At 37.8% G+C, this 26,341-nt stretch overlaps 1 protein-coding gene across 2 annotated transcripts in view; it reads right to left on the bottom strand.

Annotated features, from left to right (window-relative positions):
* The window catches only part of ADK (adenosine kinase), a 538,857-nt gene that overhangs the window by 481,080 nt on the left and 31,436 nt on the right, over positions 1-26,341 (bottom strand). For both annotated transcript variants that reach the window (XM_032311698.1, XM_032311700.1), the window contains exon 2: positions 19,044-19,118. In XM_032311698.1, coding sequence (XP_032167589.1) covers positions 19,044-19,118 — 75 coding nt within the window. The remainder of the gene's footprint in view (positions 1-19,043; positions 19,119-26,341) is intronic.

Below are 26,341 nucleotides of genomic sequence, written 5' to 3'. Positions count from 1 at the left end.
TATTCACCTAGTGTCAAGAAAAATAAAAACAAATCTTTCATATATTCCTTTGCTTCTCTTTGTATAGAGTTCTTCCTTTACTCTCCATAACTAGGTCAACACTTAACTGGAAATATTTATATACTCCACAATTTTTCCTCCTCTCACACCCAATGTGTCTCTTCAATATGCAAGAAAAGATTATTTTCAATAGCCTACTTCCTGTCTCAATCTTTCCTACTTATTCTCAGTTACTATATTTTGGCAAATTGGACACATCAAAATTAACTAACTTAATTCTGCTTTTCTTTCAATTAGATAAAGGTCTTATATTTTTTTTTTTATCCCGGGGAAAAAAACTGGTTTTATTATCTTTAAATAAACAATAGGATATTCTAGAAGAAGTTTAATTTTTAAATACAAACAATTACCTAACTGTTATTTCTGAATGATGGCAATGCTTGTTCTAGACCGGAAACAGGTCAATTGTAAGCAACATGACAACTCTCACATAAAAAGTACACTGTTTTGGAAAACTTAGTCAAGAAAAGAATTGTTGAGGGTTTCAATCTCTCACACGGGACTTATTAATCTACTCTAATGCACTAATTAAAACTAAATATTAGGGTACCTGGGTGGCTTGGTCAGTTAAGCATCTGCATTCAGCTAAGGTCATGATCCCAGGGTCTTAGGATCAACTCCCACACTGGGTTCCCTGCTAAGTAGGGAGTCTGCTTCTCCCTCTACCCTCACCCCTGCTTGTGTTCTCTCTCTCTCTCTCAGCTCTCTATCACACTGGTTCTCTCTCTCATGCTCTTTTTTTTTAAGATTTTATTTATTTATTTGACAGAGAGAGACACAGCAAAAGAGGGAACACAAGCAAGGAGAGTGGGAGAGGGAGAAGCAAGCTTCCTGCCAAGCAGGGAGCCCGATACGGAGCTTGATCCCAGGATGCTGGCTGGGATCATGACCCAAGCCAAAGGTACAGGCCCAACCCACTGAGCCACCAAGGCACCCCATGCTCTCTCTCTTTAAAAAGAAACTAAGTATTAACAACTTTTAGAGATAATTACACACATTTTTCTTACCCATACACTACTGAAGGAAAACATAATTTCATTGAGTTTATAAACCTTTACATACCTACCATAATTTACACCAAAAAAATCTGGATATGTAATTGAATTTTTCAGTTCCAAATTAATACCTCCATAGCAAGGTAGCAGAAAATAATGAACATGGATTTTACAATTAAAATAAACCTGTATTTCAAATCTCTGCACAATGATTTATGTGTCTTTTTGGACATGAACAAATTTCTTAAGATCTAAATTATTCCTTATGACATATCTAACTTATAAAGTTGTCAAGAGGACTAAACTGATACCATATACATCTACTACATGCTGAATAAGTGTTATTTTTATCAGACAATAATTCTTAAATCTTATTATATTCTTTTTTTTTAAGGTTATTTATTTATTTATTTGACAGAGATCACAAGTAGGCAGAGGAAGACACAGAGAGAGAAGGAAGCAGGCTCTCTGCTGAGCAGAGAGCCGGATGCGGGGCTCAATCCCAGAATGCCAGGATCATGACTGGAGCCGAAGGCAGAGGCTTTAACCCACTGAGCCACCCAGGCGCCCTATATTCTTATTTTTTTCTTGAATGTTTTTTATTGGACCATCCACAACCCTTCTTTCAATTCAACTTTGTGCTGCTCAGTCCAATATGCAAGGATCATTAGCATTTGATGGATGTAATTCTTTAAAAAACTGCTCTGAAAGCTGGACAAACACATTGTATGAAAAATATATCTAAAGGCAAAAAAAAAAGTATCAACTCCCTCATTAATTTTAAACACTGAACACTTAAAATCCTACTTTTTGATTTTTAAAGATTTGACAGAGAGAGAGCACACACAGAGGGAGGAGCAAAAGGAGGGAGAGAAAGAATCTCAAGCAGACTCTGCTGAACATGGGGTGCAAGATGGGGCTCGATCTCATGACCCTGAGATCATGACCTGAGCCAAAATCAAGAGCTAGCCGCTTAACCAATGGAGCTACCCAGGCACCACTAAAATCCCACTTTAAAAAGAACTTCTCATAAAAAAATTTTATAAGGCAGATGTTATTTCCCAAGTACCTAACATGTACCCAGCACAATGCTATCACATACCAAAAACACAATGCAGTTCCTTTACACCAAGAGTTTACTGTACATATAACAAATTTACTAAGATATTTTCCCTAATTGTATCTCTCTCCCCAACAATGTTTCTAAAACCAGTATGATGCAAGGCTTATACTATGGATATGTAATTATAAACCTAGTATGGGGGCTCCTGGGTGGCACAGTCAGTGAAGGGGCTCTTGATTTTGGCTCTGGTTGAGATCTCAGGGTGGAGGCTCCAGGCCTCTGTCGGGCTCAGCGCTCAGCACCGAGTCTGCCTGGGACTCTCTCTCCCATTTTCTCTGCCCCTCCCCGCTGCTCACACCCCCAACAAAAATAAATTAAAAAGAAAAAAAAAATCAAAATGTAGTACCAAAAACAAAAACAAAACAAACTGAGCTTCCTTTCAATAAGAAATCAGGAAGCAGAAGAGTAAAAATAAATGAAAGCCAAGAAATCAAAAGGAAATTGTAAATTAAAGGGAAAAAAATCTTTTATTCTAAACACTGCTTATTTGAGAAATTATAAAATCACATAAATTATATACATTATTAAATACTTATGGAATAAAGCCAACAATCAAAAAAAAAAAAAAGATCTGAACCTAAGAAAAGTAAGATATTCATCTATTTATCTAGTGATTGCTTTATGAGGTAGAAACCAGGCCTACTCATTTAAAATTCCCAAAACCTGGCATGTAGTTATTATTAACTCATGCACTATGTTTTAATTATCAATAATTTAATAATCTAGTTAAGAAATAAAGGTAGTTAGTGTGGCATGATGGAAAAGGAAATGAATAAGGGTCAAGAGATACAGATTTCGTCTTAGGCTTACACTGCTAACTATAATAACCATGGGCAAAACAGGGAACTTCTCTGAGCCTGTTTCTCAGTTATAAAATGAATAAATAGGATTAAGTTATCTTCAAATTCTAATCCATCTCAAAAATTCTATGAATCTGTAGTTAATATTTTCTGCTATTGTACATATAATAATTTTGAAATATTACATACACACACAAACACATACACCCCATGGACTTCCACTTAAATATGGAGAAAGACTATTCTTCCTTCCATGACTCTGTTAAAATAATAATAAAGTTACCAAAAAAAAAAAAAAAAGGTAAAGATCTACAAGGTCTGAAAGAATAGCAATGTAAGCATTAATGGCCAAGAGGTTTCTACGAATCTTCAGAAAAAGAAGAGCAAGGGGGGCCTGGCTGGCTCACTGAGTAGAGAACATGGCTCCTGATCTTGGGGTTTTTGTTTTTGTTTTTGTTTCTTAATTTTTAATTTTTTATAAACATGTAATATATTTTTATCCCCAGGGGTACAGGTCTATGAATCGCCAGGTTTACAAACTTCACAGCACTCACCAAAGCACATACCCTCCCCAATGTCCATAACCCCACCCCCCTTCTCCCAAGCCCCCTCCCCCCAGCAACCCTCAGTTTGTTTTGTGAGATTAAGAGTCACTTATGGTTTGTCTCCCTCCCAATTCCATCTTGTTTCATTGATTCTTCTCCTACCCACTTAAGCCCCCATGTTGCATCACCACTTCCTCATATCAGGGAGATCATATGATAGTTGTCTTTCTCTGCTTGACTTATTTCGCTAAGCATGATACGCTCTAGTTCCAGCCATGTTGTCGCAAATGGCAAGATTTCATTTCTTTTGATGGCTGCATAGTATTCCATTGTGTATATATACCACATCTTCTTTATCCATTCATCTGTTGATGGACATCTAGGTTGTTTCCATAGTTTGGCTATTGTGGACATTGCTGCTATAAACATTCGGGTGCACGTGCCCCTTCGGACCACTACGTTTCTATCTTTAGGGTAAATACCCAGTAGTGCAATTGCTGGGTCATAGGGCAGTTCTATTTTCAACATTTTGAGGAACCTCCATGCTGTTTTCCAGAGTGGTTGCACCAGCTTGCATTCCCACTAACAGTGTAGGAGGGTTCCCCTTTCTCCGCATCCTCGCCAGCATCTGGCATTTCCTGACTTGTTGATTTTAGCCATTCTGACTGGTGTGAGGTGATACCTCATTGTGGTTTTGATTTGTATTTCCCTGATGCCGAGTGATATGGAGCACTTTTTCATGTGTCTGTTGGCCATCTGGATGTCTTCGTTGCAAAAATGTCTGTTCATGTCCTCTGCCCATTTCTTGATTGGATTATTTGTTCTTTGGGTGTTGAGTTTGCTAAGTTCTTTGTAGATTTTGGACACTAGTCCTTTATCAGATATATCATTTGCAAATATCTTCGCCCATTCTGTCAGTTGTCTTTTGGTTTTGTTAACTGTTTCCTTTGCTGTGCAAAAGCTTTTGATCTTGATGAAATCCCAATAGTTCATTTTTGCCCTTGCTTCCCTTGCCTTTGGTGATGTTCCTAGGAAGATGTTGCTGCGGCTGAGGTCGAAGAGGTTGCTGCCTGTGTTCTCCTCAAGGATTTTGATGGATTCCTTTCTCACATTGAGGTCCTTCATCCATTTTGAGTCTATTTTCGTGTGTGGTGTAAGGAAATGGTCCAATTTCATTTTTCTGCACGTGGCTGTCCAATTTTCCCAACACCATTTATTGAAGAGGCTGTCTTTTTTCCATTGGACATTCTTTCCTGCTTTGTCAAAGATTAGTTGACCATAGAGTTGAGGGTCTATTTCTGGGCTCTCTATTCTGTTCTATTGATCTCTGTGTCTGTTTTTGTGCCAGTACCATGCTGTCTTGATGATGACAGCTTTGTAATAGAGCTTGAAGTCCGGAATTGTGATGCCACCAACTTTGACTTTCTTTTTCAATATTCCTTTGGCTATTCGAGGTCTTTTCTGGTTCCATATAAATTTCAGGATTATTTGTTCCATTTCTTTGAAAAAGATGGATGGTACTTTGATAGGAATTGCATTAAATGTGTAGATTGCTTTAGGTAGCATAGACATTTTCACAATATTTATTCTTCCAATCCAGGAGCATGGAACATTTTTCCTTTTCTTTGTGTCTTCCTCAATTTCTTTCATGAGTACTTTATAGTTTTCTGAGTATAGATTCTGTGCCTCTTTGGTTAGGTTTATTCCTAGGTATCTTACGGTTTGGGGTGCAATTGTGAATGGGATTGACTCCTTAATTTCTCTTTCTTCTGTCTTGTTGGTGTAGAGAAATGCAACTGATTTCTGTGCTTTGATTTTATATCCTGACACTTCACTGAATTCCTGTACAAGTCCTAGCAGTTTTGGAGTGGAGTCTTTTGGGTTTTCCACATATAGTATCATATCATCTGCGAAGAGTGATAATTTGACTTCTTTGCCGATTTGGATGCCTTGAATTTCCTTTTGTTGTCTGACTGCTGAGGCTAGGACCTCTAGTACTATGTTGAATAGCAGTGGTGATAATGGACATCCCTGCCGTGTTCCTGACCTTAGCGGAAAAGCTTTCAGTTTTTCTCCATTGAGAATGATATTTGCGGTGGGTTTTTCATAAATGGCTTTGATAATATTGAGGTATGTGCCCTCTATCCCTACACATTGAAGAGTTTTGATCAGGAAGGGATGCTGTACTTTGTCAAATGCTTTTTCAGCATCTATTGAGAGTATCATATGGTTCTTGTTCTTTCTTTTATTGATGTGTTGTATCACATTGATTGATTTGCGAATGTTGAACCAACCTTGCAGCCCTGGAATAAATCCCACTTGGTCATGGTGAATAATCCTTTTAATGTACTGTTGAATCCTATTGGCTAGTATTTTGGTGAGAATTTTCGCATCTGTGTTCATCAAGGATATTGGTCTATAGCTCTCTTTTTTGATGGGATCCTTGTCTGGTTTTGGGATCAAGGTGATGCTGGCCTCATAAAATGAGTTTGGAAGTTTCCCTTCCATTTCTATTTTTTGGAACAGTTTCAGGAGAATAGGAATTAGTTCTTCTTGAAATGTTTGGTAGAATTCCCCTGGGAAGCCGTCTGGCCCGGCTTTTGTTTGTTTGGAGATTTTTAATGACTGCTTCAATCTCCTTACTGGTTACGGGTCTGTTTAGGCTTTCTATTTCTTCCTGGTTCAGTTGTGGTAGTTTATATGTTTCTAGGAGTGCATCCATTTCTTCCAGATTGTCAAATTTGTTGGCGTACAGTTGCTCATAGTATGTTCTTATAATTGTTTGTATTTCTTTGGTCTTAGTTGTGATCTCTCCTCTTTCATTCATGATTTTATTTATTTGGGTCCTTTCTCTTTTCTTTTTGATAAGTCTGGCCAGGGGTTTATCAATCTTATTAATTCTTTCAAAGAACCAGCTCCTAGTTTCATTAATTTGTTCTATTGTTTTTCTGGTTTCTATTTCATTGATTTCTGCTCTGATCTTTATGATTTCTCTTCTCCTGCTGGGTTTAGGCTTTCTTTCTTGTTCTTTCTCCAGCTCCTTTAGGTGTAGGGTTAGGTTGCGTACCTGAGACTTTTCTTGTTTCTTGAGAAAGGCTTGTACCGCTATATATTTTCCTCTCAGGACAGCCTTTGTTGTGTCCCACACATTTTGAACCATTGTGTTTTCATTATCATTTGTTTCCATGATTTTTTTCAATTCTTCTTTAATTTCCTGGTTGACCCATTCATTCTTTAGAAGGATGCTGTTTATTCTCCATGTGTTTGGGTTCTTTCCAAACTTCCTCTTGTAGTTGAGTTCTAGCTTCAGAGCATTGTGGTCTGAAAATATGCAGGGAATGATCCCAATCTTTTGATAACCGGTTGAGTCCTGATTTAGGACCAAGGATGTGATCTATTCTGGAGAATGTTCCGTGTGCACTAGAGAAGAATGTGTATTCTGTTGCTTTGGGATGAAATGATCTGAATATATCTGTGATGTCCATCTGGTCCAGTGTGTCTTTTAAGGCCTTTATTTCCTTGTTGCTCTTTTGCTTGGATGATCTGTCCATTTCAGTGAGGGGATTGTTAAAGTCCCCTACTATTACTGTATTATTGTGATGTGTTTCTTTGATTTTGTTATTAATTGATTTATATAGTTGGCTGCTCCCATGTTGGGGGCATAGATATTTAAAATTGTTAGATCTTCTTGTTGGTACAGACCCTTTGAGTATGATATAGTGTCCTTCCTCATCTCTTATTATAGTCTTTGGCTTAAAATCTAATTGATCTGATATAAGGATTGCCACTCCTGCTTTCTTCTGATGTCCATTAGCATGGTAAATTCTTTTCCACCCCCTCACTTTAAATCTGGAGATGTCTTCGGGCTTAAAATGAGTTTCTTGTAGGCAACATATAGATGGGTTTTGTTTTTTTATCCATTCTGATACCCTGTGTCTTTTGATTGGGGCATTTAGCCCATTAACATTCAGGGTAGCTACTGAGAGATATGAATTTAGTGCCATTGTATTGCCTGTAAGGTGACTGTTACTGTCACCTTACACTTGTAGGCTCTCTCTTTGCTTAGAGGACCCCATTCAATATTTCCTGTAGAGCTGGTTTGGTGTTTGCAAATTCTTTCAGTTTTTGTTTGTCCTGGAAGCTTTTAATCTCTCCTTCTATTTTCAATGATAGCCTAGCTGGATATAGTATTCTTGGCTACATGTTTTTCTCGTTTAGTGCTCTGAATATATCATGCCAGCTCTTTCTGGCCTGCCAGGTCTCTGTGGATAAGTCTGCTGTCAATCTAATATTTTTACCATTGCATGGTACAGACTTCTTTTCCCGGGCTGCTTTCAGGATTTTCTCTTTGTCGCTAAGACTTGTAAATTTTACTATTAGGTGACGGGGTGTGGACCTATTCTTATTGATTTTGAGGGGCGTTCTCTGCACCTACTGAATTTTGACGCTTGTTCCCTTTGCCATATTGGGGAAATTCTCCCCAATAATTCCCTCCAGTATACCTTCTGCTCCCCTCTCTCTTTCTTCTTCTTCTGGAATCCCAATTATTCTAATACTGTTTCGTCTTATGGTGTCACTTATCTATCGAATTCTCCCCTCGTGGTCCAGTAGCTGTTTGTCCCTCTTTTGCTCAGCTTCTTTATTCTCTGTCATTTGGTCTTCTATATCGCTAATTCTTTCTTCTGCCTCATTTATCCTAGCAGTGAGAGCCTCCATTTTTGATTGCACCTCATTAATAGCTTTTTTGATTTCAACTTGGTTAGATTTTAGTTCTTTTATTTCTCCAGGAAGGGCTTTTATATCTCCCGAGAGGTTTCTCTAATATCTTCCATGCCTTTTTTGAGCCCGGCTAGAACCTTGTGAATTGTCATTCCAAACTCTAGATCTAACATATTACCAATGTCTGTATTGATTAGGTCCCTAGCCTTCGGTACTGCCTCTTGTTCTTTTTTTTGTGGTGAATTTTTCCGCCTTGTCATTTTGTCCAGATAAGAGTATATGAAGGAGCAAGTAAAATACTAAAAGGGTGGCAACAACCCCAGGAAAATATGCTTTAACCAAATCAGAAGAGGTCCCAAATCGTGAGGGGGGAGAAAGGGGATAAAAAGAGGTTCAGAAAGAAAAAAAGAGAGGAAAATAAAAAGAAAGAAAAGAAAGAAAGAAAGAAAGAAAAGAATTAAAAAAAGAAAACGAATAAAGAAAAGTATAAAAAAGAAATATATACATATATATTAGATAAACTAGTTAAAAAACGTTAAAAAGGAAAAGGGTAAATGTTAAAAAAATTTTAGCAGAAGAGAAAAAAAATGAAAAAGAAAAAAAATTAAATTAACTGCAAGACTAAAGAATCATAGGGAGAAAGCTATGAGTTCCGTGCTTTGCTTTCTCCTCCTCTGGAATTCTGCTGCTCTCCTTGTTATTGAAACTGCACTCCCTTGGTACGTGAACTTGGTTTTGGCTGGACTTCTTGTTGATCTTCTGGGGGAGGGGCCTGTTGTAGTGATTCTCAAGTGTCTTTACCCCAGGCGGAATTGTACCGCCCTTACCAGGGGCTGGCCTGAGTAATCCGCTTGGGTTTGCTTTCAGGAGCTTTTGTTCCCTGAGCGCTTTCCATAGAGTTCCGGAGGACAGGAATACAAATGGCGGCCTCCTGGTCTCGGAGGTCCCAGAGGAGCCGAGAGCCTGGGGCCCCAATCCTCAGTGCGCCCTCAGAAAACAGAGCCCAGTAACTCCCATCTGCCTGACCTCCGGCCGCGCTCAGAGCTCACCGAGCCTGGGACCGGTTCAAGGTAACCCCGAGCTGTGAGCTCACTGTCGGCTCTGTCTCTGTAGCTGGCTTCCCCATTCTAATACCTGTAAGCTCTGCGACACTCAGACACCCCCAAACCTTCTGTGACCTTGCTGACCCCGTGTGGGCTTCACCCTGGTTTAGCCTCTGGAGCGATGTCCCTCAGCGGAACAGACTTTTAAAAGTCCTGATTTTGTGTTCCGTTGCTCAGCCGCTTGCAGGGAGCTGGCCCCTCCCCCTGGGGTCTATCTTCCCATCGCTTTGGATTCACTTCTCCACCAGTCCTACCTTTCAGAAAGTGGTTGTTTTTCTGTTTCTAGAATTGCTGTTCTTCTTCTCTTTGATCTGCCGATGGATTTGTAGGTGTTTGCAATCTTTAGATAAGCTATCTAGCTGATCTCCTGCTAGCTGAAGTAGTCTCAGCCTGCTACTTCTCTGCCATCTTGACTCCTCCCCCTGATCTTGGGGTTTTGAGTTCAACTCCTACACTGGGTATAGAGATTACTCAAAAACATAAAATCTTTTAAGAAAAAGAAGAGAAAAATGAAAGCAAATGAGAAACTTAGCTGAGCTGAAAAAATTAAAATATCAGTTGCAACAGATAGAGGCTACGGAAGCACCTGTGCGGCTCAGTCGTTAAGCATCTGCTTTCTTCTCTGGTTGTGATCCCAGAGTTCTGGGATCAAGCCCCTGAGTCAGGCTCCCTGATCCGCAGGGAGTCTGTCTCTCCCTCATCCCCTGTTTGTGTTCCCTCTCTCACTGTCTCTCTCTCTGTCAGATAAATAAATAAAATCTTTTAAAAAAAAAGAAAAGATAGAATATATATATATGTGTGTATATATATATATATATATATATATATATAAAGCAAGCCCTGTCTATTAGGAGAAGCCCCAAGTCTCAGAGGACATGAATAAGACATGGAGCTAAAACTACAGAAGCAGACTACCATCTCGTCAAAACAACTTACAATTCCTAAAATAAATTGGAGATTCCTTCTCTGAAGAAACCAAACAGAAGCATCTCTTGACTGAGAGACAACAGGCAAAACAGGAAAGATAGGGAGCGACAGATCAAACCACCTATTTAATTACGGTAGCATTAGCCCTTTTAACTTGTCCAACTCTAAGAATAAAGCAACCAGGCTTGGAAGACTTTTCTGTGAAGAAACTGAACAGACTCAGAGAATAGCTTTCCAGATACTAATTTTAGGGGTCACCCCCTAAAAAATAGGTTTTTAGTATAAATCAAATGTAATCAAGCCACAACAAAGTCCCAACAAAGCCCATCCTATGTATACCAATCTTTCAGTGAGGTTTTCAATGTGGGATATGAGCTGTGTGTGAATGTGTGTATTTGAAAAAAAATTTTCTTTTTGCTTTATTTATTAGTGTTCTTTGGCTACATAACAAATTCACCCAAAACTTGGCAGATTAGAGACTCCTGCATGGCTCAGTTGGTTAAGCATCCAACTCTCAATCTTGACTCAGGTCATGATCTCAGGGTTGTGGGATCAAGCCCCATTCTGGGCTCTGCACAGAGTCTGTTTGAGATTCTCTCTCTCAATCCTGACCTCCCCCCTCCACCCCACTCAAGCACGCTCTCTCTCAAATAAAAGAATAAATAAAATATTTTAAAAAAAATTTTTTTTTTTTAAATTTTAAAAGGGGGTTCCTGAGTGGCTCCTGAAGGCTCAGTAGGTTAAGTGGCTGCCTTCAGCTCAGGTCATGATCTCGGGGTCCTGGGATGGAGTCCTGCGTCAGGTTCCCTTCTCAATGGGAAGTCTGATTCTCTCTCTCCGTCCCTGCGTATGGTCTCTCTCTCAAATAAATAAATAAAAGTTTTTTAAAGTGCTTTAAAAAAAAAAAAAAAACACTTGGCAGATTAAAACAACATTCATCATCCCACACAGTTTTTAAGGATCAGGAATCCGGGAGTGGCTTTGCTAACTGATTCTGGCTCAAGGTCTCTCATGAGAATATAATCAAGCTGTCAGCCAAAACTGCAGTCATCTCCAGGCTTAAAAGAGGATGAAGAATCTACTTCTAAGCTCCAGTATGTAATTGCTGGCAGATCTCCATTCTCTACTGGCTCTTATCTCCAGCTGCGTGGGTCTCTCCATAGGATGCCTGATTGTCAAGACAGGGCAGCTAGCTTCCCCCAGAAAAAGCAATCCAAAAGACAGAAAGAGAAAAGTGTGCATACAAACAAGTCAGAGAACACCCAAGATGGAAACCACAGTCTTTTACAACCTAATCTATCAAGTAACATATCCTCACACCTCTGCTGTATGCCATTCCTTATATGGCTCAGCCCTGGTACAGTGTGGGAGGAGACTACTCAAGGGAAGACCAGGAGAAGGGGATAACTGGGAGCCATCTTGAAGGCTGACTATCACAATGTGTCCTTTGCCTGCCTCTCCCCCATCAAGGATTCCTGCTTCTTGTTTCTAATATCCATTATACCAGGTTTGGTCTGTATGACCAATAGCAAAGGTGATTATCACATCATTTCTAAGATTAGGTTATAAAAGAGACTAGTTTCTAACTAGCAAAAATGATTCTCTCTCTCAAATCGTGTGTTGGCCCATGAGATGAGGTACTGAGGCCCTCAGTTCAAAAGCTCTTAAGAAACTGAGGCCAGCCAGTAATGAGGCAGGTGGGAAGCAAATGCTCCAGCCACAGTGAAGCCCTGAAATGACTGCCACCCTGGCCAAGAGACTGACTACAACTTGAACAGAGACTAAGGAAGAACCACCCAGCTGCGCCACACTCCCAAATCCCAAACCCTCAGAAACTGTGAGAGAAACTAAATGTGTATTACTTTAAGAAGCCAACTTTGGGGGTAACTTTGCTGTGTTACACAGCAATAAGTAACTTTATTAAATTTGTTTTTTTAAGATTTATTTATTTGAGAGAGAGAGTACAAGCAGGGGGAAGAGTAGGACAAGCAGACTCAGCCTTGGGATGGGAGTCTACCAATCCCAGGACCTGAGATCATGACCTGAGCTGAAGCTGGACGCTTAGCCAACTGAACCACCCAGGCACCCCAAATGCTTTTTCAAAAAAATTATAAAAAACAATTCAGGGGGCACCTCGGAGACTCAGTGGGTTAAGCCTCTGCCTTCAGCTCAGGTCATGATCTCAGGATCCTGGGATCGAGCCCTGCATCGGGCTCTCTGCTCAGTGGGGAGCCTGCTTCCCCCCCAATACTCTACCTGACTCTCCACCTACTTGTGATCTCTGTCAAATAAATAAATAAAAATCTTTTTAAAAAATAAAATAAGGGTGCCTAAGTGGCTCAGTGGGTTAAAGCCTCTGCCTTCGGCTAGGGTCATGTTTCCGGGGTCCTGGGATCGAGCCCCGCATCGGGCTCTCTGCTCAGCGGGGAGCCTGCTTCCTCCTCTCTCTCTCTTTGCCTGCCTCTCTGCCTACTTGTGAACTCTGTCAAATAAATAAATAAAAATTTAAAAAATTAAATTAAATTAAAAATTAAAAATAAAATAAAAAACAATTCAGAATTGTTATAAAAATCTTGAACTGTACAGAATGTTGAAATATATGTACCTACCCTATCCAATCTACCCTCCCACAATTGTTATTGTTTACAACATATCCTTCCATATTTTTTCTTATTCCTATACAAATAAATGGAATGAACTTTTTAATGTCTTACCCTTAAATATGAACAGATGGCCAAAGATCACCTAATACTGGAGGAAAGTCTCCACTGTAAAGCGGAAAGACTATAATAAACAATCAGAAAAGAGGAATCCACAAAACTGAGCTAAAACTGAAAATAGAAGATAAACCTTTAAAAAACAAATAAAACCATCTCTAAATAATATGCTTAGGCAGGAAAAAAGCTACACCCATAATACAAGAATAAAATGTTACATAATAATAATTTACTAACAGCAAGAAAACAAAATAAAACAATGCAAAAAGCTTCCACAGAGAAAAAGACTGGTGATCGACAAAGGAAGGAGATGCATTTGATGCTCTGGCAGACAATGGTACATGCCTTCAAAATTCACAAGGAAAACCCTATCTAACCAATCAACAAGGTATGAAGGAAAAAATTTTTTAAAGATCATCACACATATGCAAGGATTAAAAAAAATGTGCTACGTGTGTACTCATGCACTCTTTTTCCTTTTACCTGTTCTTTTTTCTTAATTGACATATAATGTATTATTTGCTTCAGGGGTACAGGTCTGTGAATTATCAGTCTTATACAATTCACAGCACTCATCATAACACATACCCTCCTCAATGTCCATAACCCAACCAACCTCTCTCTCTCCCCTCCCCCAGCAACCCTCAGTTTGTTTCCTGAGATTAAGAATCTCTTTTGCTTCGTCTCCCTCCCTGGTTATGCACTCTTTCTCTTAGGAAGCTACTGAGGCTAGGCTACACATACACACACACAGAAAATCAATTAAGACAATGTGAGGTTTAGAAAACAGGAGATCCAAAATAAGCAGACTCAGCAAAGTTCAAGGAAAACTCCCATTTAAAAAAAAAAAAAAGGCAACACCACAACTAGTTCAGTTTGGGTCACAAAGATGGAGAACTCTGAAAGGGAGGTTCATCAGAGAAAAGAGGTTGACAGACTTAGTGATTTTGAGAAATGAGGAGTCTGAGGAGGAGGGGGAAGGTTAACAGGCATGTGGCAGATTTAAGAGAGTGGTTTGAAAATTTCAGTAAGCATACAAAAAGTGGTGCAAATAAATACAAGATACAATAAATAACGGGAAGAAAAACAAAAGTTTTTTAAGTAATCACGGTCCACAACTTTGTTCAAATGATTACTGATTTGTTTTAACATAATTTAACAACATGGCTAAGATAAAGAGGAAATGGTGGTAGAAAGCTAAAGCTTTCATAAGCCATCACAACAGGCAAGTTAATACACAATATCTAAGACTGACAAATCCAAGGGGATTCTAGCTGGCTAAAATGGTAGGTAGAACATGCAACCCTTATCTCAGCGTCATGTGTTTGAGACCCACCTTGGGGATAAAGTTTTTAAAAAATAATTTTTTTTAATTTTTAATAAATAAATAAAAATTATAAACTCAAGAAATACCTAGTAATATAGACCCCAAACCGTCCCTAAGCTTAGACTGCTAAACAGATGGTTTGCATGAGAAATTAATCTTTAATTCATGTAGCGTCATAGTAAACATTCAGGAATGTATACCAGTTTTTAACCAATTACTAGAACTTGGTCAGCAAGGAGGTAAGTAATCAGACTCTTCAATAATTAAACATCAAGAGATTATAAAAATCCTGGTAAAAATGGCAAAAGCAAAATTCTCAGACAGCCAGAGGAAATCCTCTCCAGTATCATCAAGAACATTAGGTTATCTCTTCCCGCACAGGAACTTGAAGATCAAGTGTGGCCCTCCAGCAGAATGCTGAGTTCTGGAAACCAAGCTAATGGAATCATGATTTTGTATCCTTTCCCTACATTAAAGGGATGTTTATCATTTGCCTCTCCAATCAACCATCCTTATCAAAATCACACACAACAATATTACTGTATTATTTAGAAACAATCAGATACCAGGAAAAAATAGCTAACAGAATTAAAAATGGTTTCCTTTGGGAAAATGGCACTTATGGGGGATAGGGAAAAAGCAAGGAGAGAGATAGAAGATGGAACAAAGGACTAACACTACTCCTTAAATCCTTCAGTACCAGGTCACTTTTTAAGTAGCTCTAGTTGTAAACTGATAAGTTTTTTTTTTTTTAATTGAAAAGGCCAGGTAATTTTCTTAAAAATCAGAATAAGAAAACATATTTTACCCATAAAATGTTTATGGTTAACTCATTTTCATAGTGTAAAATACTAATAAATATATATTTATTTCCTTTGCTTCGTACCTATTCCTGGAAAATCTATTTACAGAGTTTCAATATAAAAAATACTTAACTAAACATGGCCTGAAATGTAAATTAAACATAGTCTACTGAAATAATAAGCAACACTTTCAAAATATATTTTGGGAAAAAATGATCAGGGAGGTAAGAATAGGAAGTCTTTACATTTGTGATTAGGGTCCAAACACTTGCTTTTTATCTCTAAGCACTAATTCAAAAATAAAGGTTAAAAATAAAAACCCTCCCAAAATAAAAATATTAAGCTTCAACTGGCCATTGAGGATCTGCTGCTAAGGAAACAAAGAAGCTACTTGAGCTCCCTGTAGTATCAGCACACAGCTGCCAGATTACAATCTGTTCACATTAGCGTGAACTTTTAAAAAAACATATCCAGGGCCTCCCTGGCTGGCTAAATTAGTAGAGGATGCAATTCTTGATCTCAGAGTTGTGAGTTCAAGTCCCATGCTAGGTGTAGAGATAACTTAAAAAAAATTTAAAATCTAAAAACAATAAGTAAATAAAAATAAAAACAAATATCCAAAATATAGTACAGTAAGAAAAAAGCAAATTACCTAAGACTATACCTAGTATTATCCCATAAACACAAAAACATACCTCTAGGTTACATATGCCTAAGAGATGTGTGGAGGCATGTTTATGAAAATAGTACCACTGGTTACCACATATCATAAAATTTCAGATTTCTTACTGTTTTTTTTCTTTTTATATGCCATTTTAAATCTTTAAATAGCAACCATTAATAAGTAGATTTCCTGAACAAAACATCCCACACTAAGCAAATGAAGGAGCTCTAACTTCAAGCTCATGAATTCATTTTCAATTGGTTTTATTTTTATATTATTGTTTTGTTTATAAAGCTTTGAGATATAACTGACATATAATACACCGTACATATTTTAAGTGTGCAATTTGATAAATATTGATACATATTTATACTCATGAAAGCATCACATAATAAAGATAATGAACATACCCTTAAAAGCTACCTCCTGTCCCCTTATAATCTCTGCTCCCCATGTTCTACCACACCCTGTCCCATGCACAAGAAACAAATGATCTTTCTCTATCACTACATATTAAATCGCATTTTCTATAATCTCATATAAATGGAATCATACAGTATGTATTCTTTTTTGTCAGGCTTCTTTCAATGAACACAGCTATTCTGAGTTTCATCCAGTCAATATTCCATTCCTCTTTCATTTCTGACTAGTATTCCACCGTTTGGTTGAATGATCAACTTAATGATTCACCTTCTGATATTTAGGTAATATCCAGATTGTAGCTGTTAAAAACAAAGTTACCATGAACACTGGTGAGTAAGTTTCTATATGGACATATGCTGTCACTTCTGTTGGATAAATACCTAAGAACAGAATACCTAAGAAATGGATCAAATAGTTGACGTACATTTAACTTCTTAAGACTATCAAACTCAATGCAGCATTTTACATTCCTATGAGGAGAAAGTTTCAGTTCCTCTACATCCTGGTCAACATTTGGTATGTTCAATTTTAAAATTTAGTCATTCTAACAAATGTGTGGTAGTATTTCATCACAGCTTTAATTTGCATTTCCCTATAGCAAAAGAGGTTGAGTATCCTTTCATGTGCTTACTTGTTATCTATATATCCTTGGTGAATGTCTCTTGTACATTTTTTAATTTGGTTGTTTCTTTTCTGATTGAGTTTTGAGAGCTCTTTCTATGTTCTGATCCATGGTCCTTTGTGAGACATATGCTTTGCAACAATTTTCTCCCAGCCTGTGGTTTGTCCTTTTATTCTTTTAACAGTGCTTTTCCAACAGCAGAAATTTTTCATTTTGATGAAGTCCAAACCATCAATTTTTCTTTTATAGAACATGCTCCTGGTGTCATATATAAGAAATCACGGCTTAAAACATAGTTAGAAAGATTTTCTCCTGTGTTATCATCCAGAAGTTTTACGGTTTTAAGTTTGACATTTAGTTTTACCAGTTAATTTTATATATGGTGCAAAATATGGATCCAAGTTGGGGTTTTTTGGCATGTGGATATTCAATTGTTCCAGCACCAGGTCTTCAAGAGACAATCCTTTCTCTACTGAACTGCCTGGCACCTTTGTCAAAAATCACTTGTCCCTTTGCATGTGGGTCTTTTCCCAGATTTTCAATTCTATGTCTATAATATCTTTATGGTGGTATCACCATTTTGATTACTGTAAATTTGATTATAAAATTTTGCTATAAAATTGATTACTGAAAAGTATTAACTTTACAATAGCTCTTAAATTTAATAGTAGCTTTTTTATAGATTTCATTAAATACTCTACATGTCTTTTCTTTCTTTTTGACTGATTGGCCCAATTAGGATGTTTAGGACCACTGTATACACTTTGAAGTGGTAAGAATCAACATCCTTGAATTGTTCCTAATCTTAGGGGAAATCATTCAGCCTTTCACCATTAAGTGCTATGTTATTTACTAATAGGCTTTTCCCTAACCTAACTACTTCAAAATTTAATACAGTGCTATAATAATCAAGACAATGTGGTACTACCTAAAGGACAGACACACAGATCAATGGAATAGAATTGGTCATCCAGAAATTAATCCATAAGTAAATAAAAATTATACATACATACAATGGAATATCATTCTGCCATAAAAGGAATAAATTACTGATACATGCTATATCTTTGATGAACCCTGAAAAACATCATGCTAAGTGAAATAGGACAGACACAAAAGGTCACATACTGTACGTTTCCATTTATATGAAATAAAATGTCCAGAATAAGCAAATCCACAGAAACAGAAACTAGAATGGTAGTTCCCAGGAGACCAGGGAACAAGGCAGAGATGGGGAAGGGCAGGCAGGGATAGTGAAATTGGGTACAGTTTTCTTTTTGGGGTGATGAAAATGTCCTGGGATTATATAGAGGTGATGACTGCACAACACAGCAAATGTACTGGCAGTTACTAAATTACACACTTTAAAATTTTTTTAATTATGAATTTTAAGTGAACTTTACCTCATTTTTTTTAAAGTGGTTGCCCTTGGGCACAGAACTTGCTTTTTCATTATTAATCCTTTTTTTACTACTCAATTTTTTCCTTGTACCAAATGGTGTCAGAGAGCCAGAAAAAGAAACACAAACTGATTTCTCGGCTAAGTTAAAAACACCAAAAGTTACTATTAAGGGAGAAATAATATAGATTCCTGGCCTCTGAATTATGTCCTGCATATTCTTCTTGTCTTCTCTAATCCTATTTCTTCTCCCATTTATGTTATAGTATCATGACAGATGTAGTTCACTGACAGCAATCTAAAAATTTGGGAATTAAATCATTAGATAAATCATATATACTTCTTCCTTGCACAGAATAAAAAATAAATTTCAAGTGAAACCAGCAATAGGATTGAACAAATGTACCTCAAGTTTTCCCAGGGAAAACTATAGTCAATTATTCAATAAATAATGATAGTGTGACTTGCTATTAATGAGTTTAAATTTCCTGAGTTTTCCTCCAATTGAAGGTTCTGGAGTCCCCAGCTTTCACTAGTTTTTCTTTAGATATAAGTTTCATATAATGGGGTGCCTGGCTCATCGGCTCAATCGGCTAAGCATCTGCCAGCTAAGCATCTGCCTTCAACTCGGGTCATGATCCCAGGGTCCTGGTATGGAGCCCCAATCGGACTTCCTGTTCAGCAGGAAGACTTCTTCTCCCTCACCTTCTTCCTATTGCTCCCTTGCCTGTGCTCTCTCTATCAAATAAAGAAATAAAATCTTAAAAAATAAATAAATAAATTTCACATAGTACAAATGAAGAATTTAATACTTACTTATCAAGGAAATCTTTATCCACTACAGCAGTGATGTCAAGAAGAGGATTGCCCATTCCAAAGAGAATATTTTCACTAAAAAAAAAAAAAAAACACAAACACACACACACACAGAAGCAAGCATAAGTTAGAAATACTTCTGAAAGCTGATGTATAAAATGCATACAAATATAAAAATAAATATCTTCATTTTACCTTGAAAATAAACCCAACATACTAGTTTATTAAACCTTTGCCTTTTATATTTCAGGAAACATTTTAGAGATATTAAAAGCCATTTAGAAAGGATGGTGACTTTTAAATTGGATTAAGTAACAGAGGAAACCAGGTCCTGTGATCTTTTTTTGTAATATTCAACAGCTAATCAATTTCAATTTTTTTAAAAGATCTGTCATAACAGGGGCGCCTGGGTGGCTCAGTGGGTTAAAGCCTCTACCTTCGGCTCAGATCATGATCCTAGGATCCTGGGATCGAGCCCCACATCGGGCTCTCTACTCAGTATGGAGCCTGCTTCCTCCTCTCTCTCTGCTGTCTCTGCCTACTTGTGATCTCTGTCTGTCAAATAAGTTTTTTTAAAAAAGATCAAAAAAAGGTCTATCATAACAAAGTTCTATACTCAACAAACACGACAGATAATTAACTCTTTCTAACTAGTAAGATATCCAACTACCAAAAGTTATTGGGGAGGTTGCAGAAAATCCTACAGGAGTCCAGCCAAGAGTCCTATACTTGACAAACTGGGAATGACTATGGTGAGACCAGCTCAATGGTTATCAAAAATGGTATAATTTTCAATTACATTTAATAGACTTTGAAGTAGTCTCTTTTCACAATGATTACAGTATAGGTCAAAACCAAGCGAAAGCTAGAATCCCACCACAAATGATGCCTTAAATGGAGAGGAGCCCAACTGACAGCAAGAAATGGACCAGTGGCCATGGTTGGGTCAGCCTTGATGGGAGGAATTCTTCTAGGTTTTTCAACAAAACTTGCTTCTGTGTAACTTCCCACTGATCTCCAGGTTGCTTTAGATCTCTTCCAGTTGCCTCCAAAGCAGTTACCATCTTCACCATTTGGAGATCAGTCATATCAACAGGATTAGTACTCCAGAGTTTAAGAGAATGGGATATAACCTATGATTATAGTCTATCATGATTTAGAAGACTAAATTACAGTATTGTATTAAAACCACAGATTGGGGGCACCTGGGTGGCTCAGTTGGTTAAGCGTCTGCCTCCTACTCAGATGACGATCCCAGGGTTCTGGGACTGGGCCCAGTGTCGGGCTTCCTGCTCAGCAGACAGTCTTCTTTTCCTTCTCCCTTTGTCCCTTGCCCCAGCTCGTGCTCTCTCCCACTTTCTCAAATAAATACATAAAAATCTTCAAAAAATAAATAAATAAAACTACAGATTGGGCAACTATAGCTGAATATACAATGTTATTTGTCCCTTTTTTTCTTTTTAAAGCTGAATGGGGAAGAGTGAAAAGAGTGAAAAGAAAATACATTTATTCAGACTTAAGTTGTATTTATAATCAGAATAAAAATTTAATATAAAAAGAAAATAACTGCTTAGGAGATAAAGGATCAACAGGCAGATACAGTAAAACTTGATAATCATTTTATTAGAAACTTCTCTGATTGGGGTGCCTGGGTGGCTCAGGGGTTAAAGCCTCTGCCTTCGGGGGCAGGGTCCTGGGATCAAGCCCTGCATCAGGCTCTCTGCTCAGCAGGGAGCCTGCTTCCTCCTCTCTCTGTGCCTGCCTCTCTGCCTACTTGTGATCTCTGTCTATCAAATAAATAAATAAAATCTTAAGGAAAAAAAAAAGAAACTTCTCTGATTTATGTATTGTTACTCAAACAATAAAAACTCCTAGAACTTGATTTTTTTAAAAAATATGGGGTGTTACTGGATTCCTTGGCTCTTTTTAAAATATAGCCTTTTTTATTTTTTAGTGTTTGATTCAATGTATACAGTCATCAAACTACCACCAGAATCAAAATATGGCACATTTCTAACACCACAAAGTATCTTGCTTCTTTCATGTCAATCTCTCCACCTCGACTTGTCCCCTCTTGATTTTAAGGACTATAATTGTGACATTTCTTTTTCAAAACTCAATCCTCTGAATATCTCCTGCATTCCCAAAATAGTTCATTGCATTCCATTTGAAAATGTAGTATAGTATTAGTAAGTCAGTGAACTCTCTCTGGACCTAAGGTTTCTTCTCTTTTTTTTAGATTTTATTTATTTATTAGAGAGAGAAAGAGAGAGCATGTGTGCACACACACAAGCAGGGGGAGCAACAGGCAGAGAGAGAGGCAGGCTTCCTCCTGATCAAGGAGCCTGATATGGGACCTGATCCCAAGACCCTGGGATCATGACCTGAGCCAAAGGCACATACTTAACCGACTGAGCCACCCAGGTCTCCAGGGCCTAAGGTTTCTATAGTCAAATTAGTATGGGAAAAAAGATGAGTACACTGAATCACAGAACCCTGTTTAAACTTATATTCCTAAACCTATTTGTCCAGCAAAACTTTTTTTCCCCTGAATGCATATGGACAAGAAAACTTTTACGCAAAGAACAAGACTATGCTGGGACTGAATCACTCAAATTTAAGACTGGAAGTAAATTTTTATATATTATTAAGAATAATGATGGGGAGGAGCACTTAGGTGGCTCAGTCAGTTAAGCATCTGCCTTCGGCTCGGGTCATGATCCCAGGGTCCTGGGATCCAGCCCCACGTCCAGGCTCCCTACTAAGCGTAAAGTCGCCTCTGCACCCTCCCCCCATTCATGCTCTCTCCCTCTCAAATAAATAAATATAATCTTTTTAAAAAAAATAATGATGGGGAAAAACCTTGTTCTTCTTACATATATATATATATATATATATATATATATATATATATAAAAGAACCAACTTATATATGTAAATATAAATTATATTTATATGTCTGGGGCATCTGGGTGGCTCAGTGGGTTGGGCCTCTGCCTTCGGCTGGGGTCATGGTCTCAGGGTCCTGGGATCGAGCCCCGCGTCGGGCTCTCTGCTCAGCAGGGAGCCTGCTTCCCTTCCTCTTTCTCTCTGCCTGCCTCTCTGCCTGCTTGTGATCTCTGCCTCTCAAATAAATAAATAAAATCTTTAAAAAAAATTATATTTATATGTCATATAAATACATGACAACTTTTGCCTTGTTATTGCCAATAACATTACAATTCAGTTAACGTCATTTGAAGTCATTCTAATAATAAACTAGAATTGTGTTCTTGTCATTTCCCTACTTTCACCCCAAATTTCCTCCTTCAAGAGATCTGGGTGAAATTGATCCACTCCAGTGTAAGGGTCTGACTGGTATAACCTTGAGGCACAGCAAAGACTAAACCAATCTGCACAATGTATTTCTCTACCTTTATTGATCAGAGATGGACATATAACCTAAGCCAGTCAAATAAAAATGGACTCCAAGATTTTTTTCTAGAAGTGCTCACATACAAACTATCTTCCTTCCTAGTAGATATAAATGCAGGAGGTACTAGCACCTTAAGTACCTCAAGGTCCCCAGATGAGCTACCTTAGGATAAATCTGACATCACAGAGGGCAGAATGGAAAAACATAATGAAACTAGGCCATTAATGAAGTTGGACCAATTAAGCTTCACCTAAAACCTATACCCTCTTTGGGCTTCTCAAATACATGTAGGTTAGTTATTTTGTTGATTCCAATCTCATATTTCTTTTCTAATATTAACAGATATAAATTGTTGTATTTGATTTTGTGAATCCGCTTTATTTTGTAATTCATTTTTATTATAAAGCCAGCTCCTGCCCAGAGCGCCTCATCAGCAATAAACTTTTGCGTTCCTATAACTGGTCCAATTGACCAGAAATGTAGTATATCCAATCAGCTATTCCCCTAACACCAGCCAACTCTATACTTACTTCCTTGTTCCTCGATCTTTCTAAATAAGGTCAGATATGCAACCCTAGTCAATCACACCATTCCCAAGTTGCCCCTTTTAACACTCTATAAAACACACTCTTGTCAAATCCCTTGGGAGGAGTACTCCATTGCTTGTAAGGCACTGTACTCCTTGAATTCATGGAATTTTCCCTTGAGTAAAGGACATCAAACTCACTACCAAATGTTCTAGATCTGTGGTCTGACAATAATAAACCGTAATCCAGTAAACAAAATACTTCTCTAAGTTCTGTGAGCCACTCTGCCAAATTATTGAACCCAAGGAGGGGTCACGGCAATCTATGAACTATATAACTGGTTGGTCAGAGGTACAAGGGGCCAGAAGTACATAGGGGCACCTGGATGGCTCACTTAGTTAAGTGTCCAACTCTTGGTTTCAGCTCAGGTCATGATGTCAGGGTCATGAGATCAAGTCCCCCATGGGACTCCATACATAGCATGGAGTCTTCTAGAGATTTGTCCTCCCTCCCTCCCCCTCTCCTCCTTCCCCTATTCGCATACAGCTCATGCTCTAAAATAACTAAATAAATAAAATCTTTTAAAAAATAAAATAAAAAGAAGTAAGATAATAATCTGGACTTATGATTGGAATCTGAACTGTGGGAGGGGACAGTCTTGTGGGACTGAGCCCTAACTTGTGGGCTCTAACACTATCTCCATGTAGATAGTATCAGAATTAAGATAATTGCTTGGTGGTGTTGAAAAACCCACACATTGTACTTGCCCTATGCGTCTTCCATTGGTTTTATACTTCAGGATAAACAGGTTAACAATAAACAGGTATACATTAAACAGGAAACATAAGAGGTATCAAAGTTTTGGGCCATAGACCAGACACCATTTTGTTTACATCTCATATGACACCTCTTTCAGATAATCTTCTCTGCCCAACTCATACACAAAGGTTCCCATGTAAAGGTGCACAAGTTGTCCCCTGCACAATTCCAGTGGGTGATGTACACAGTATGGATGATAGCTTCTGGAGCTCTGTGTTAAGTACTGCTGTCTGTCCTCCCCAAGTTTTATCCATTCTTTCCCCCTAGATTCTGTAAGGTCTTTGATAAATGTTTTTAAGAGTGAAACGACAAAACACTAATTCAAGATAGGTTGTGATAAGTGAAAAAGGAATGTTGCACTCCCTAGAGCAATCACTACACAATAATACAACAATATTCAATAGAGGATATAAAATGAAAAACTACAATATACTCAACTTAGAAAAAAAGGCAGGGAAGACGAAACAACATAAAGCATAAATGGAAAACAAAAGGAGGTACACTAAAATCCAGCCATATTAGTAATTATATTAAATGTAAATGGGTTAAACACACCAATTAAAAGATGAAGACTGTCACACTGGATTAAAAAACAAATTAAATGGGGGCACCTAGAGGGCTCAGCTAGAGGGCATCTGACTCTGGACTTTTGGCATGATGGTATTTTTAGGGTCGTGGAATGGAGCCCCACAATAGGTTCCATGCTCAGGGCAGGATCTCCTTGGGATTCTCTCTCTCCCTTTTCTCTGCCCTTCCCCCAACTTGCATGTGCTCTCTCTAAATAGATAGCTAAAATATTTAAAAACAAAAACAAAAACAAATGTGACATAATTTACTAGAGATGCACTTTAAATATAAAGGCACAGAGAGTTTGAAAATAAAATACTGAACAGAAAGATACTCTATGAAAACACTAATTATAAGAAAATTGCAGTGGCTATATTTATAGACTTTATTAAAGTATAGCTGACATGCAATGTTATATTAGTTTTAGGTATACAAAACAGTGATTCAACAACTCTATACATTATGTTATGCTCACCACAAGTGTCCTACAATGCTACTACAATACCATCAATTTTATTCCCTATGCTGTATAGACAAGGTAGATTAAAATAAGGAGTGGCATACAAATAACTCATTTCATCAAGAAAAGAAAATAAATGGTTTCAAAACACTAAGGAAAAAACTTGAGAGAAACAAATAAGACAAATGCACAGTCTTAACGCCCCTCTTTTGATAATTGGTAAAACACAAAATAAGGAAGGAATCACACTATTGGACATTTATCCTAGCAAAATGAAAACTTAAGTTCACACAGAAACCTGTACACAAATGTTCACAATAGTTTTATCTGTAAAAGTAAAAAAAAAAAAAAAAAAAAGAATTGGAAATGACCAAATGTCCTCCAACAAACTGTGGTACATCAATACAATAGATGAACATGGAATAAGAAAAAAATGAACTATGATACAATTTGGATGTAACTCAAAGACACATGCCAAGTGAAAATAAAAGCCATATCTATGTGTTACATACCCTATGATTCCATTTATATAACACTCTCAAAAGCCTACACACACACACAGTGAAAAACAGGAGCATAGCAGCTACTGGAAGGGTCAGAAGAGGACTGGAGCTCTTTCAAAGCCCTATTTCCAGATAACTGCTATTATCTGAGCTTGCAGGCAATTTCATGAAAAACCGCATTCCTGAGGCTTCTTATTTTTTGACCCGACTCAGAGCTTGCCCAGCTCTAAGAGCCTTTTCCCCAGGGGAATTTGTCAAAAACAATCAACTGCAATTGTTTAACATCCCAGCTTCTGAAGCGGTTGCTACAAACAAGAAACTAACCAAAATACTTAAATGGAAAAGTGGGGGCATGAGATATCCATAAAGGGTTCTGAAAAGTTCTGAATAGTCCTGAGAATCTAGAAGGCCATGTACATGTGCCCAGAACTGTGGCATGCTCAACACCTGAAAGGTCCTAAGCAATCATCTCTGAGCCATAAGCCTCAGCACAAACAGGAAATAAAGGTTATGACAGAGTTGTATTCCTGCCTGAGCGTTAAACATATGCTTCTGCAAGCAGAGCCTCTCACCAAAGACTGGGAGACCATAACAAGTATTGGCAAGAATGTGCAGAAATTGGGGTACATGGGTGTCTCAGTCAAAGAAGCTAGCTATCGATTTCAGCTCAGATCATGATCTCAGGGTCCTGGGATTGAGCCATCATGTTGGTCTCTGAGCTCAGCAGCAAGTCTGCTTCAGGATTCTTTCTCTTTCTCTCCCTCTCCGTCTGCCCCTCACCCCTGCTCACATGCCTGCATACCCTCTTTCTCTCTCTCTCTCTCTTTAAAATCAATCAATCAATCTTAAAAAAAAAAAACAAAACTTTTTAATCTTCTACCCTTTTACCCAAAAACATTCCAGGCCCATTCCAGGCTTTATTACTCTATTCTAGAAAAAAAATTAAAGAAACAACAAATACAAAACTACATTAAGACAGTGAGGTATGGGGGCTCCTGGGTGGCCCA

The sequence above is a fragment of the Mustela erminea genome, chromosome 14 (assembly GCF_009829155.1).
Source record: "Mustela erminea isolate mMusErm1 chromosome 14, mMusErm1.Pri, whole genome shotgun sequence".
Classification (NCBI taxonomy): Eukaryota; Metazoa; Chordata; class Mammalia; order Carnivora; family Mustelidae; genus Mustela; species Mustela erminea.
Note: the sequence above shows the minus strand (reverse complement) of the source record. Positions and strands in the feature narration are given on the sequence as shown.